The 14553-nt window shown below is 43.2% G+C and overlaps 1 protein-coding gene across 5 annotated transcripts in view; it reads left to right on the top strand.

Moving 5' to 3' along the window:
* TBCD (tubulin folding cofactor D) overlaps positions 1-14553 on the top strand; it is a 177676-nt gene that overhangs the window by 7185 nt on the left and 155938 nt on the right. For all 5 annotated transcript variants that reach the window (XR_016389022.1, XM_089901471.1, XM_089901470.1 and 2 more), the window contains exons 3-5: positions 10497-10594; positions 11564-11665; positions 12931-13077. Coding sequence is in view for 4 of the 5 variants with exons in the window: in XM_089901471.1 (XP_089757597.1) it covers positions 10497-10594; positions 11564-11665; positions 12931-13077 (347 nt within the window). In the remaining variant the exon portion in view is untranslated. The remainder of the gene's footprint in view (positions 1-10496; positions 10595-11563; positions 11666-12930; positions 13078-14553) is intronic.

Raw genomic sequence — 14553 nt, 5'->3', positions numbered from 1 at the left:
GTTCCTTTAGGTATAAGGTTAGATTGTTTATTTGAGGTTTTTCTTGTTTCTTGAGGTAGGCTTGTGTTGCTATAAACTTCCCTCTTAGAACTGCTTTTGCTGCATCCCATAGGTTTTGGATCGTCGTGTTTTCATTGTAATTTGTCTCTAGGTATTTTTTGATTTCCTTTTTGATTTCTTCAGTGATCTCTTGGTTATTTAGTAACGTATTGTTTAGCCTCCATGTGTTTGTGTTTTTTAAGGTTTTTTTTCCCTGTAATTGATTTCTAATCTCATAGCATCGTGGTCAGAAAAGATGCTTGATATAATTTCAATTTTCTTAAATTTACCGAGGCCAGAAAAGATGCTTGATATAATTTCAATTTTCTTAAATTTACCGAGGCTTGATTTGTGACCCAAGATGTGATCTATCCTGGAGAATGTTCCATGTGCCCTTGAGAAGAAAGTGCAATTTGCTGTTTTTGGATGGAATGTCCTTTAAATATCAATTAAATCTATCTGGTCTATTGTGTCATTTAAAGCTTGTGTTTCCTTATTAATTTTCTGTCTGGATGATCTGTCCTTTGGTGTAAGTGAGGTATTAAGGTCCCCCACTATTATTGTGTTACTGTCGATTTCCTGTTTTATAGCTGTTAGCAGTTGTAACAGCTGTATGGAGAATCCTTCATTTACCTAAGTATTTGTTCAGAGTTTGGTCCCTGGTGAGTGATTCTGGGGCTACAGCGATCGCAGGCCCCTCCCTGCTTTGGGCCCCACTGCACCTGCTGACTCTGAGCTCTCCTTGGCTGTGCAGGTGGGCATTTATGACATGGCCTTCTCTGCCTGCTTGATTTGGAGCTGCCTTTCTCCCAGAAGTCCTTTTTTTTTTTTTTTTTTTTTTTTTGATGTGGACCATTTTTAAAGTGTTTATTGAATTTGTTACAATATTGCTTCTGTTTTATGTTTTGGTTTTTTTGGCCATGAGGCATGTGGGATCTTAGCTCCCTGACCAGGGATCAAACCCACATCCCCTGCAATGGAAGGCGAAGTCTTAAACACTGGACCACCCGGGAAGTCCCTCTCCCAGAAGTCTTTACAACCGCTTTCTCCCTATTCTTGCAGCTGGTCAGGACTTTCCATTTTGTGCAGCTGTACTTTTATTTTACTGGGTCTTAGGAGCAGTGAGAGGCAGATGTGTGTAGACTCCTGTTTTGTCCAGTTTTGTACTCTTGCAAGTAGCCCAGCAAACATCCTTAACACACCTCTTTGCACAATTTCCAGATACTTTGTTAGAGTAATTTTCAGGAAGTGGGAGTGGTGGGCTTTTGATACTTCAAATTCACCTTATGTTTCCATCCACAGTATATCAAAGTGTCCTTTTCTTTACATTGTTGCCAAGACTGGATTTAAATATTTGAAATCTTTACCAACATAAAGTTATCTATTAAAGGATGAAAAGGGATCATGTGCTTTTATTTTGCATTTTGTTGTTTCCTAGTGAGGGTGAATTTTTTTTTTTAACATTTATTGTTACATTTGTACAGTATTTCTCCCTTTGTGAATTGTCCATTCTTATCCATTCACTCAATGTTTTTACCTTGTTCTAAACGATTTTTTTTTTTTTTTTTTTGCGGTACGCGGGCCTCTCACTATTGTGGCCTCTCCCGTTGCGGAGCCTGCAGGCTCTGTGGCCATGGCTCACGGGTGCAGCCGCTCCGCGGCATATGGGATCTTCCCAGACCGGGGCACGAACCCGTGTCCCCTGCATCGGCAGGCGGACTCTCAACCACTGCGCCACCAGGGAAGCCCCTAAACGATTTCTAAATGAATCAGTTAATTTAATCATCACAGTAACCTCATAATACTTGTGGAAGGTCATTATTATTATTAATTTATTTTTTTGCACACGCAGTTTATTTAAAAATTTTTTAAAAATTATTATTTATTTTTTAAATTTTCAGCTGTGTTGGGTCTTCGTTGCTGGGTGCAGGCTTTTCTTTGGTTGTGGTGAGCGGGGGCTTCTCTTCATTGTGGTGCGCAAGCTTCTCATTGTGATGGCTTCCCCTGTTGTGGAGCATGGGCTCTAGGCACACAGGCTTCAGTATTTGTGGCATGCAGGCTCAGTAGTTGTGGCTCGCGGGCTCAGTAGTTGTGGCTTGCAGGCTCTAGAACACAGGCTCAGTAGTTGTGGCCCACAGACTTAGTTGCTTCACAGCATGTAGGGTCTTTCCAAAGCAGGGCTTGAACCTGTGTCCCCGGCATTGGCAGGCGAATTCTTAACCGCTGCGCCACCAGGGAAGTCCTGGAAGGTCATTATTATTAACCACAGTTTACAGAGAAGAAAATGCAGTAGACTTCTGAGAGGTTAACTTACCCAAGGACATACAGCTAGTTAGTGTTCCAGCCAAGATTTAAATGCAGACAGTCCACTGAGACCCTCCGACTGAAGATCATGAGAAATCTACAAGTCCTCCAGGCTGTTTTAAACAAATGCTTTAAAAATCCTCTAAATTCTGGATTCTAGGATTCTTTGATCAGCCCTGTCTTCTTTCTTCCTGGGAAAGCTTGCAAGCCTAGTGAGTGGTAACTGAAGTTTGGTGGGTACTAGGTGAGGGCCAGGTACAGGGAAAATGCATCTGAAGTCTGAGATGTGAGCTTGCCTGAGGCTGGCAGTGCTGCAGGGGAAGGGCAGGGCGGTGGGCTCCCCAGGCCACCTTTTATGGTCGATCTTGGGTTCATGGCAGTCCCCATTGGGAATGCCCATTGCTCAGGAGGTGAAAGGTGGTGTGACCCTCGTCTCTCTAAGTCACAGCCTTGGACCTGTGGCACTGCCTTTATTCTTGCCCGAAACCTGTCTTCATAGTGGATCACAAAATAGTAACACTTACTGTGAGTTGTTCAGAGTGATCTGAATGAATTTTGAGAGTTTAATGTAAAGTGAACTGGAAAAGGTTCCTTTTAGAAAAAGGAAACAATAGTCGTGGATGCTGGTCCTGGACCTACTTCATGATGTTTGCTTTTTCCTTTTAATATTACATAGTATATTTTGTGTACTCAATTTTAAAATATATGTATATTGTCAACTATCAGTGTCTTCTTTTGTGTTTGGCCTTTGGTAGTTTGCTTTAGAAGTTTATTTTTCATATTCCTATTGTGAGCCTCATTTGTTGAATGGTCCAGCAGGCTACCCCCAACCTTAATGTGAAATGCCATTGTAAATGTGTGTTAAATACTCACATAATATTGGCCTTTGTTTCTAGCCTTTCCGTTCTGTTCCCTTAATCTAGCTCTATTATCCTTGTCGTTTTGGTTTGCATTAATTGCATTGTAATTTGTTTTGTCAGAAATCGACCTTCTTACTTTTCTCACTGTTGTCTTGCCCTTTCATTAATGCAGATGCACTTCAGAATTATTTTATCACGCCCGGAAAATTCTTTTGAAATTCTGTTAAATCCACAAATTCATGTAGGGAGATTCGACATCTTTACAAGATTGAATTTTCCTCTCTAAGAACATAGTATTGTGTCTCTAAATTATTCACATCTTTTGTGTCTCTCAGTAAAGTGTGGTAATTTTCTTTAGGTGATTCCTGGGAACATTTTTTTAGGTTTATTTCTAAGTATGTTTTTTATCTTTTATTGCGCTTGTGAAACTGTCTGTTATGTTTTCTAACTGATTTTTGCTGGTGTACAGCAAAAGTATACTTTGTATACTTATTTTGTAAATGGCAACACTGCCATGGAATATATGTATACACACATATTTTAAAAAATTACAGCTTTGGGCTTCCCTGGTGGCTCAGTGGTTGAGAGTCCGCCTGCCGACGCAGGGGACACGGGTTCGTGCCCCGGTCCGGGAAGATCCCACATGCCGCGGAGCGGCTGGGCCCGTGAGCCATGGCCGCTGAGCCTGCGCGTCCGGAGCCTGTGCTCCGCAACGGGAGAGGCCACAACAGTGAGAGGCCCGCGTACCGCAAAAAAAAAAAAAAAAAAAAAAATAACAGCTTTATTGTGATATAATTTATATACCATAGGGAATTCCCTGGTGGTCCAGTGGTTAGGACTTGATGCTTTCACTTCAGTGGGCCTGGGTTCAATTCCTGGTCAGGGAACTAAAATCCTGCAAGCTGCACGGCACAGCAAAAAAAAAAAAAATTATTTTTACCTACTACAGTATACGTGTTTTTTAGTATATCACAGAGTTGTGCATCCATCCCCACTAATTCCTGACCATTTTCATCACTCCGAAAAGGAACGTATACTCATCATCAGCGGTCACTTTCTGTTCCCTCTCCGTCCAGTCCCTGGTAACCACGATCTGTCTCTGTGGATTTGTGTATTCTGTGCGTTTCATACAGTGGAATCAGGCAATATACGGTCTTTTGTGACTAGTGTCTTTAACTCAGCATAATGTTTTCAAGGTTTAGTGGGTAATGGAATACTTCACTACTTTTTCAGTTTCTTTTGAGTTTTCTAAAAAGGTAAATAATTATATGGTTTTTAAATAATGTTAACTTGATCTCTTTATTTGTGGTATATACCTTTTTATTCTCCCTTTAACATTTTTTTAATAGTTAACTTTATTGAGATATAATTTACGTACAATAAAACACACCCTTTTTTTATTGTTTGTTTTTGTTTTTGTTTTTTTGCGGTACACGGTCCTCTCTCTCACTGTTGCGGCCTCTCCTGTTGCGGAGCCTCCGGACGCGCAGGCTGAGCGGCCATGGCTCACGGGCCCAGCCGCTCCGTGGCATGTGGGATCCTCCCAGACCGGGGCACGAACCCGTGTCCCCTGCATCGGTAGGCAGACTCTCAACCACTGCACCACCAGGGAAGCCCCCAAAACACACCCATTTTAAGTATACAGTTTGAGCTTTGACAGATGTATGCACCTTCCCTACTATTAAGGTGTAAAACATTTCCAGCACCCCAAGAAGTCAGTTCATGTCCCTTTGCAGTCAAGACCCCCACCCTGGCCCTGGGCAACCAGTGTTCTACATACTCTCTGGTTTCTTCAGTTGAGATAGTATTTCTGAGACTCATCCGTGTTGTTGCATGTGTACCAGCAGTTTGTTCCTTTTCTGTTGAACCATACTTTATTCTTTCACTTGTTGATGGGCTTTTGGGTTGTTTCCAGCTTTGGGCTGTTACTAGTGCTGCTATGAATATTCACAGACAATTCTTTGGGTGGATGTATGTTTTCATTTCTATGTAAGAGTGCAATTGCTGGGTGTATAGTAAAGGTGGGTTTTATGATAAACTGCCAACATGCCATGTTTTCGTAAAGGTTGTATGTACCATTTTACATTGCCAGCAACAATCTATGAGAATTCCAGTTGCCCTACATCCTCAACAGCACTTAGCATTGTCAGTCTTCCTGATTTTAGTCATTTTAGTGGGTGTGTAGTGGTATCTCATTGTAGTTTTACTCTGCATTTCCTAGGTGCAAATTGCAACCTTTTACAGTTATTAAGACTTGTAGCCCAGCACATGGTTCTGTTTTGTTCAGAATTCCATGTGTACTTGAGAAAAAAGTCTTCCTGCTTTTGGTTGGAGTGCTCTATAAATGTCATTTTTTTTTTTTTTTTTTTTTTTTGTGGTACGCAGGCCTCTCACTGTTGTGGCCTCTCCCATTGCGGAGCACAGGCTCCGGATGCGCAGGCTCAGCGGCCATGGCTCATGGGCCCAGCCGCTCTGCGGCATGGGGGATCCTCCCGGACCGGGGCACAAACCCGCATCCACTGCGTCGGCAGGCGGACTCTCAACCACTGCGCCACCAGGGAAGCCCTATAAATGTCATTTAAATAAGGTGGTCAGTAGTGTTATTTGGGTCTTTTATGTCCTTACTGATTTTGTTTTCAGTTGTTCTATCAATTCTTGGGAGAGGAGTATTGAAATCTTCAGCTCTATAGATTTGTCTCTTCCTCCTTTTAGTTCTCTCAGTTTTTGCTTTATCTTGAAGTTCTTTAATTTCATGTATGCTCTTGTAGGATGGTTAAGTCTTCATGATGAATTGATCCTTATATCATTATAAAATGTCTTCTTTGGGAATTCCCTTGCTGTCCAGTGGTTAGGATTCTGCGCATCCACTGCAGGGCGCCCGGGTTCAATCTCTGGTCAGGGAACTAAGATCCTGAAAACTGAGTGGCACGGCCCCCCCCAAAAAGTTCTCTTTATCTCTGTAATAGTCCTTGTTCTGAAGTCTATTTTGTCTGATATTGATGTGGCCTGTCCAGCTTCCTTATAGTTAGTGATTGCTTGGTGTATCTTTCTTCTCCCTTTTACTTTTTTTGTTTTTTAATAAATTTATTTATTTTTGGCTGCGTGGGGTCTTCGTTGCTATGCGCGGGCTTTCTCTAGTTGTGGCGAGCGGGGTCTGCTCTTCGTTGCGGTGCGTGGGCTTCTTATTGCAGTGGCTTCTCTTGTTGCGGAGCTCGGGCTCTAGGCGTGGAGGCTTCAGTAGCTGTGACACGTGGGCTCAGTAACTGTGGCTCGTGGGCTCTAGAGCACAGGCTCAGTAGTTGTGGCGCACGGGCTTAGTTGCTCCGCGGCACGTGGATCTTCCTGGACCAGGGCTTGAACCTGTTTCCCCTGCATTGGCAGATGGATTCTTAACCACTGCACCACCAGGGAAGTCCATCCCTTTTACATTTAACTAGCTACATTTTTATTTTTAAAGTGCATTTCATGTAGGGAGAATGTAGTCGGGTCTTCCTGTTTTTAAAATTCAATTTGGTAATCCTTGCCTTTTAATTGTAGTGTTTAGGTAATTTAATGTAGCTCTCAATTCTTGCTCTTTGCTTAGTATTTGTCCCATCTATGTTTTGTTTCTTCTTTACTCTTTTGCCTACCTTCTTTTGTATTAATTTAGCATTTTTTGGTATTTGATTTTGTTTCCACTGTCATCTCATTAGCTGTTCCTTTGTTTTATATTTTTAGTGATTGCTCTAGGATTTACAATATGTGTCCTCAATATGTATCACAGTCTACCTTCACATCATGTTACCCTGTTTCATGTATAATGTGAGAGCCTCATAGCAGGACTCCCATCTCCCGTCAATTTGTCATACATCTTGCCTCTGTGTATGTTGTAACCTTACAGTGTATTGTTTTTACTTTAAACACAGTTATTTTCCAAGGAAATTTAAAAATGAGAAAAAAGTCTTTAATATTTATCCATGTTTTACTATTTCCATTTTATTCTTTGCTTTCTGTAGATGGTAGTTTTCTGTCTGGTAGTTATTTTCTGCTTGAAGAATTTAACGTTTCTTCTAGTGTAAATCTACTGGTGTTGAATTCTTTCAGCTTTTGTTTGACAGTTTGCTTCACTTGCATTTTTTTTTTTTTTTTTTTTTTTTTTTTGCGGTACGCGGGCCTCTCACTGTTGTGGTCTCTCCCGTTGCGGAGCACAGACTCTGGACGCGCAGGCTCAGCGGCCGTGGCTCACGGGCCCAGCCGCTCCGCGGCATGTGGGATCTTCCCGGACCGGGGCACGAACCCGTGTCCCCTGCATCGGCAGACGAACCCTCAACCACTGCGCCACCAGGGAAGCCCCACTTGCATTTTTTAAAAAAAATTATTTATGCTGCGCCACTTCTTAGTTGTGGCATATGGGATCTTTTTTTTTTTAGTTGTGGCACATGGACTTCTTAGTTGTGGCATGCTGGGTCTTTAGTTGAGGCATGCAAACTCTTAGTTGCAGCAGGTAGGATCTTGTTCCCTGACCAGGGATCAAACCTGGATCTCCTGCAATGGGAGCACGGAGTCTTACCCACTGGACCACCAGGGAAGTCCCTTCACTTGCATTTTTTAAATTTTTTCACTTGCATTTTCAAAAGATATATTGCTGGTTATAGAATTCTAGGTTGACAGTTTTTTCTTTCTGCATTTTAAAAGATATGGCTTGATTGGTTCTGATTGGTTCTTTTTTTTTCAATATTTATTTATTTGGCTGTGTCAGGTGTTAGTTGTGGCACGTGAGACCTTCGTTGCGGCATGTGGGATCTTTTGTTGCCGCACATGGGCTTCTCTATAGTTGTGGCGCATGGGCTCAGTAGTTGTGGCATGCAGGCTTAGCTGCCCTGCGGAGCTTTAGTGGAATCTTAGTTCCCCATCCAGGGATCGAACCTGCATCCCCTGCATTGGAAGGTAGATTCTTAACCACTGGACCACCAGGGAAGTCCCGGGAAGTCTGTCTTTACTCATCTCTATTCCTCTGTGTAGTGTGTACTTTCTTCTCTGGCTGCTTTTAGAATTTTCTTTTTACTGCTGGTTTTCAGCAATTTGATTATGACATGCAATGGTGTGTTTTTTTTCCTTTTTGTCCTGCTTTGAGTTTGCTGAAACTTTTGGATTGATAGGTTTATAGTTTTTATCAGATTTGAAAATTTTTTGCCTATTTCTTGAGGTATTTCTTTTGCCGTTGCCTCCATCCTCTCCCCCTTGGACTCCAGTCACACATCTGCGGATACACTTGATACTGTGGCAGTGTTGCTGAGGCTGTTTAGTTGTTTACTTCCTTTTTCCCCTTAGGGTAGAAGTTTTTGTTACTGTGTCTTCAAGTTCTCTGATCTTTTCTTCTGCAGTGTCTCATCTGCTATTAATCCCATTTAATTTTTCATTTCAGATCTTGTTTTCCAGCTCTTGAAGTTGTTTGTTTTTTACATAGCTTCTGTTTTTTAAATATCTATCTTAGTTGTGTGCTACAACTAAGAAGTCCACGTGCTGTATATTGTTCATGTTTTCTTTTACATCCTTGAGGATATTTTGTAGTATTTAAAGTTTATATCTAGTAATTATATCATCTTTGTCATTTCTGGTCATTTCTTTTTTTTTAAATAAATAAATTTATTTATTTATTTATTTATTGTGGTACGCGGGCCTCTCACCGTTGTGGCCTTTCCCGTTGCGGAGCACAGGCTCCGGACGCGCAGACTCAGCAGCCATGGGTCACGGGCCCAGCCGCTCCACGGCATGTGGGATCTTCCTGGACCAGGGCACGAACCCGCATCCCCTGCATCGGCAGGTGGACTCTCAACCACTGCGCCACCAGGGAAGCCCAAATTTATTTTTTTTTAACTTATTTTTCTGGCTGCGTTGGGTCTTCTTTGCTGCATGCGGGCTTTCTTTAGTTGCGGCGAGTGGGGGCTACTCTTCGTTGTGGTGTGCAGCTTCTCATTGTGGTGGCTTCTCTTGTTGCGGAGCACGGGCTCTAGGCACGTGGTCTTCAGTAGTTGTGGCATGTGGGCTCAGTAGTTGTGGCTCATGGGCTCTAGAGCACAGGCTCAGTAGTTGTGGCGCACAGGCTTTGTTTCCGTGGCATGTGGGATCTTCCTGGGCCAGGGATTGAACCCATGTCCCCTGCATCGGCAGATGGATTCTCAACCACTGTGCCACCAGGGAAGTCCCTCGTCATTTCTGTTGACTGATTTCCCTTCTGTTAGGGGTCACAGCAGTTTTAGTTATATGTCTAGTAAATTTTTAGTGGATCATGGACATTGTGATTGTTATGTTGTTGGGTTTAAGTTTTTTGTCTTTAAAATGTTGAAGTTGGGCAAGACAGTTTAGTTAATTGTATATCATGTATATCCTTTAAGATTTGTTAGGGCAGGTATAGCTTTTTCTCTTGTTTTTCTCTAATTTAGTGTTAATACTAAGGAGAGACATTTCTGGAATGTCTGCTGGTTGCTCTGGGTGCTCAACAAGGACTCTGCACTCTGGCCTTGTGGAATTTGAATGCCAGCCCTATATGAGCTATGGGAACTCTGCCTTAGTGCTTCTTGGCAGTTCTTACCCAGCCTAGTGGACTAACCACCGTGCCTGTGAAGATTCACCCAAAGATTCGAGGGGACCTCTGCAGACTTCCAGAGCTCATTCTCTGCTTAGATTCCTCTGGCATGCTGCCCTGCAAATTTCAGCTGACTCAGCCTCCTGGAACTCCAGTCTTTGCTATGCTTGAGTCCCCCCTCTCTGCACTGGGTTCTAAAAATTACTTTCTGGTGGACGGCCTGAGTGGCTGTAGATTGCAGTTGGTTTGTTACCATGCGCTGCCTGTTGTTCCAGTGTCTGAAAATATAATTGTCCTGTTCTCTAATTGTTGGTGGTAAGGCAGTTCCATATCAATTATTCCTGTATAACTGGAAGTGGAAATCCTTTTTCTTCTGTCTTATTACGTTGGCTAGAACCAGATTGTTACTAGGTCATAGTAGTTGTAGAGGTATTTTCTGTAAAGTATGGTATTAGATATTGATTTGATATAGAATAATAATAAAAAATAAGAATATTTTCCTTACATTTTAAAAGCAGGAATGAATGTTGTATTAACTCTAATGCCTTTAGAAACTGTGAAGATGAAAGTGTGTTTTTTTCTTTTGCTCTATTGATACTTTGGATTATATAGATTTACTAATATTAAACCATTTTTATATTTCTAAATAGCCCTTTTTTCTTTTGGCATTTTGTTTTAATGTCATGTTGATGTTTAACAGGAAATATTTTATATATGTTTTCCCCTAGAATGGATGATGAACTTGTTGTTGGAATTTGTGCAAGATAAGAAATCTCCGGCTGACCTCGTACATCTGGCTTTTAAATTTCTTTACATCATCACCAAGGTAATATTTACATACCACTTTGTAGTTGACAGAACACTTTCTTAATATACTCGGTCCAGAAGTACCTTCCAAAATGGTATCTCTCAGGAAAGATTGTTCTCATACAAAAGTTGTGGGTTTCATGCTTTCTCTTTTTACCATGTGCTAGGGATCAGATGTTAGTGATCCAGGGGACCCTTTGGCTGAAACAGTGCTTTTCAGCATTGTTTTCTGCGTCTTGTATTTGAATGGATCAAGCACCAGCTAGCCAGAAAGGGACGGAGAGGATATATATACATATATACGTATATATATGTGAGTAACTGAGAAAAGTTTCTTACGAGGAAAAAGGAAATAAACTTGGAAGTGGAAGTGCTTCTCAGATGTGGATGTGCAGATAGCTTTTCAGGGATCTTTTTATGATGCAGATTCTGAGTAAGTGGGTCTGCTGTGAGGCCGGATATTCTGCATTCTTACAGGCTCCCAGGTGATGTGTGTGCTGGCTCATACGTACCATGGGAGAGACTTGGCCATCTCGGCTGGGGTTTTGCTTCTGTGGGGCCTGCTGTGTGGTGGAGGGAGGCCTGTGTGCACACTCCTTGCCCTCAGTTAGTCGAATGCAGGGTCTCTCCTGAAGGTGTAGTGCCACCGCGTTTCATGGAAGCCTTAATGAATTTGGGACGTTCTGGGTTCCCGAGGACTTATTCCTCATAATCAAGGTAGAAGCAAAACTTGTTAGTTTGTAACATAGCTATATTTCTGATGAACCAAGATTGGTTGGTCAGATTGGGACAACATATTTATGAAATGATTTAAGAAGTAAAGGTAGCTTTCTTATTGTTTAGTCTCACTAAGTTGTATCACTGTAATGTGATGTAATTCTCTTTGATCATTGGGTGGCATAGGTGGTGATTTTTGGTAATAGAGAAAAAAATAATTTTGCTACTTTATTTTCTAGTTATATAATAATTCAATGTCTTTATTTGATAGGTTCGAGGATATAAAACATTTCTTCGTTTATTTCCACACGAAGTAGCTGATGTGCACCCTGTTTTGGATATGTTTACAGATCAGAATCCTAAAGACCATGAAGTGAGTGTCCCTTTCCTCCTCCTCTTCATTTCCTGTCCCCCCGACTTATTCCCTGGTTTTCCCTGCTCCTGCACTGGCAGCTTCCTTTCCTGTTTCCTTCAGTTTTATCTTATACTATTTTGTGTCATTCCCTCTCTTTTCATTTTTTCCTTTGGCTTTCTCTTTTTATGTATGTTACTTTAAATTATTTTATTAAAAAAATGCCCTTTATAAAGAAAACAATAAACCTCCATACAGTGTGATGATAACTATATCATCATTCACATATTTTTTTAACTTAAAATAGAACTATGTTGGGGGTCCCCAAGACCACCCCAAGTCCAGTGATTTCCTAGGATCACTACAAGAATTGGCATGTAGTCATCCTTATGGCTATGATTTACTACAGCAAAATCAGCAGAGGGAGAAGGCACACGGGGCGAAGTCCAGAGGAAACCAGGAGTGAGCTTCCAGAGTCGTCTCCCCGTTGGGTCACGCAAGGCACCTGTGATTCCGCAGCACCAAGTTGTGAGAACACGTATGAGGTGTTGTCTACCAGGCAGGTCGTAGGGGCCGGCACCCGCGATTTCTGTGCGGGCTGGTCATGTGGGTACTCCGCCAGGCACATACTAAAACCCAGAAGGAAAGCAGGTGTTCAGCATAAGCCACATGGTTGGTACAAACGGCCTGGGCACAGAGTGACCCTCATCAGTTAGGGAATGGTGGGAACGTTCCCCGAAAACCAGGTTCCCAGATGCCCGCCAGTGGCCAACCTTGCAGTCCAGCGTGCTGGGGAGTGCTCTTGGGCACAGGACACGTTCAGAAGGGCACGCAGGTTGTAACTGCAAACTCAGGGAATTGCCTTGCTGTGCATGTGCCCTGCTCTCCTCTGCTTCTCATGCCTCTGATGGGGAGTCTGGGACCAAAGCACAATCTTGTTTTATTGACTCCTCTGTGACTGGAAGTTGAGAATTTTTTCTTTATTCTTAAGTCTTATGTTTTTTAAATCTTTTTCTCTGTTTTCCATTTTCTTGAACAGCTGATTGCACGCTGAAGGGTGCCAGTGATGAGAAGCCATTAGACTGACATGTTATGATTTTTCTTTGTTCCTTTTGCTGTTTCTCTTGGCTGCATGCCCCAGGGCATGTGGTGGGGTGTGGTGCTCTGCAGCCTGGCTCCGAGGCCCTGGCGTTTGGAGGCCTGGGTGGGCACTGAGCGGGAGGGGGTAGCAGGCCTGCGTGGATGCCCTTGCACAGGAGTTATGTTGCTTTGACTTGGCCCTGTAGACCTGGGAGACCCGCTACATTCTCCTCCTGTGGCTCTCCGTGACCTGCCTGATCCCGTTTGATTTTTCACGCCTTGACGGCAACCTCCACAATCAGCCTGGGCAAGAGCGAGTGTCCACCATGGACCGTATCCTCCAGATAGCAGAGGTGAGTGTGGCTGTGAAGTAATGAGCTGCTGACCAGTGTCCTTTCTCATGCCATTAGGGCTTAGTTAGGTACACTTGTGACATTTGTTTATCTCTTCAGCCATTGTTACTGTTTTTCAGTGAAGTGAAATTCCATTTCATAACTTACCATGAAACTGATAATTCCTAAAGGGGTCAGGATGAATTACTTTAGCAAATCTCATTTCTCTGTACATAGTGCAGATACTCTTTTTTTTTTTTTTGCGGTACGCGTGTCTCTCACTGCTGTGGCCTCTCCCGTTGCGGAGCACAGCCTCTGGACGTGCAGGCTCAGCAGCCAGGGCTCACGCTCCGCAGCATGTGGGATCCTCCCGGACCGGGACACGAACCTGCGTCCCCTGCATTGGCAGGCAGACTCCCAACCACTGCGCCACCAGGGAAGCCCAGTGCAGATACTCTGATGATAGCTTAGAAGAGGTTTCAGGGGATAATGGTAAGACAAATTAAAGGTCCATTTAAAATCTAATTTTTAACATTACATAAATAATACATGATCATTGTAGGAAAATCAGAAAATAAAAAGAAGCAGGAAAAATATTAAGGTGAAATCTCTCAAATACCTAGAGATAACACTTGTGTTTTTTTTCAAACTTCTCCTGATACAGATGTTACGTGTGTAGACATAGATTATTGTATTATCTTTTGCTGTGGAAAATATTACCCTGAACTTGAGTGGCTTAACACAGCACACATTCTTCATCTCACAGTTTCTGTGGGTCAGGAATCTGGCTGTGGCTTCGCTGCGCCCTGTCCTTCGAGCTCTCCCCAGGCTGCAGGCAGAGCTCGCCTGGGGGCAGGTCGCTTCCAAGCTCTCATGGTCATCGCAGGAGTCAGATCTCGAGGGTGTTGGCCAAGGGCTTCAGTGCTTTGCTGGCTGTTTGCCACTCGGAACCCACCCTGCGCCCCCAATGATGGCAGCTTATTCTGTGAAAGCCAGCAAGGGGCAGGGGCTGTAGCAAGATGCCTGTCACACTCATATGTGGCCCAATCATGGAAATGACATCCCACCCCCTGCTGAATTCTCTTGGTTAGAAGCAAGTCAGCGTGTCCTCCAACCGCGTGGGAGGGATTACACGGGACGTGGGCACTGGTGGGAAGGACCAGGGCCCATCTTAGAGCCTGACCCTGACACTTACTTATACTAAGCTTCTTTGAGCACCTGCTGTGCGCCAGACACTCCCCAGGCAATCCCACTAAAGGCTTTTTCATACATTAACTCCTTTCATCCTACTTAATGAGGCAGTTCACTGTTTTTATCCTCATTTTACTGAAGAGGCAACAGGTGTAAAAATAAGTGACTTAGCCCGCTCACTCTCTCACGTGCGGTGGATCTAAACTTGAACCTAGGGTTTGGCTCCCTGCCTGTCCTTCACAGTGCTCCGCGCGGCCCCTGTGTACTAGGGCCCCTGGTGTCCTGCTGTTCTGGGACCTGCTTTTC

This window comes from Delphinapterus leucas, chromosome 19 (genome assembly GCF_059928025.1).
Source record: "Delphinapterus leucas isolate spDelLeu-1000000601 "Yukka" chromosome 19, BTC_Dleu_Yukka2, whole genome shotgun sequence".
Lineage (NCBI taxonomy): Eukaryota > Metazoa > Chordata > Mammalia > Artiodactyla > Monodontidae > Delphinapterus > Delphinapterus leucas.
This window is presented reverse-complemented; position numbering and strand designations above follow the sequence as displayed.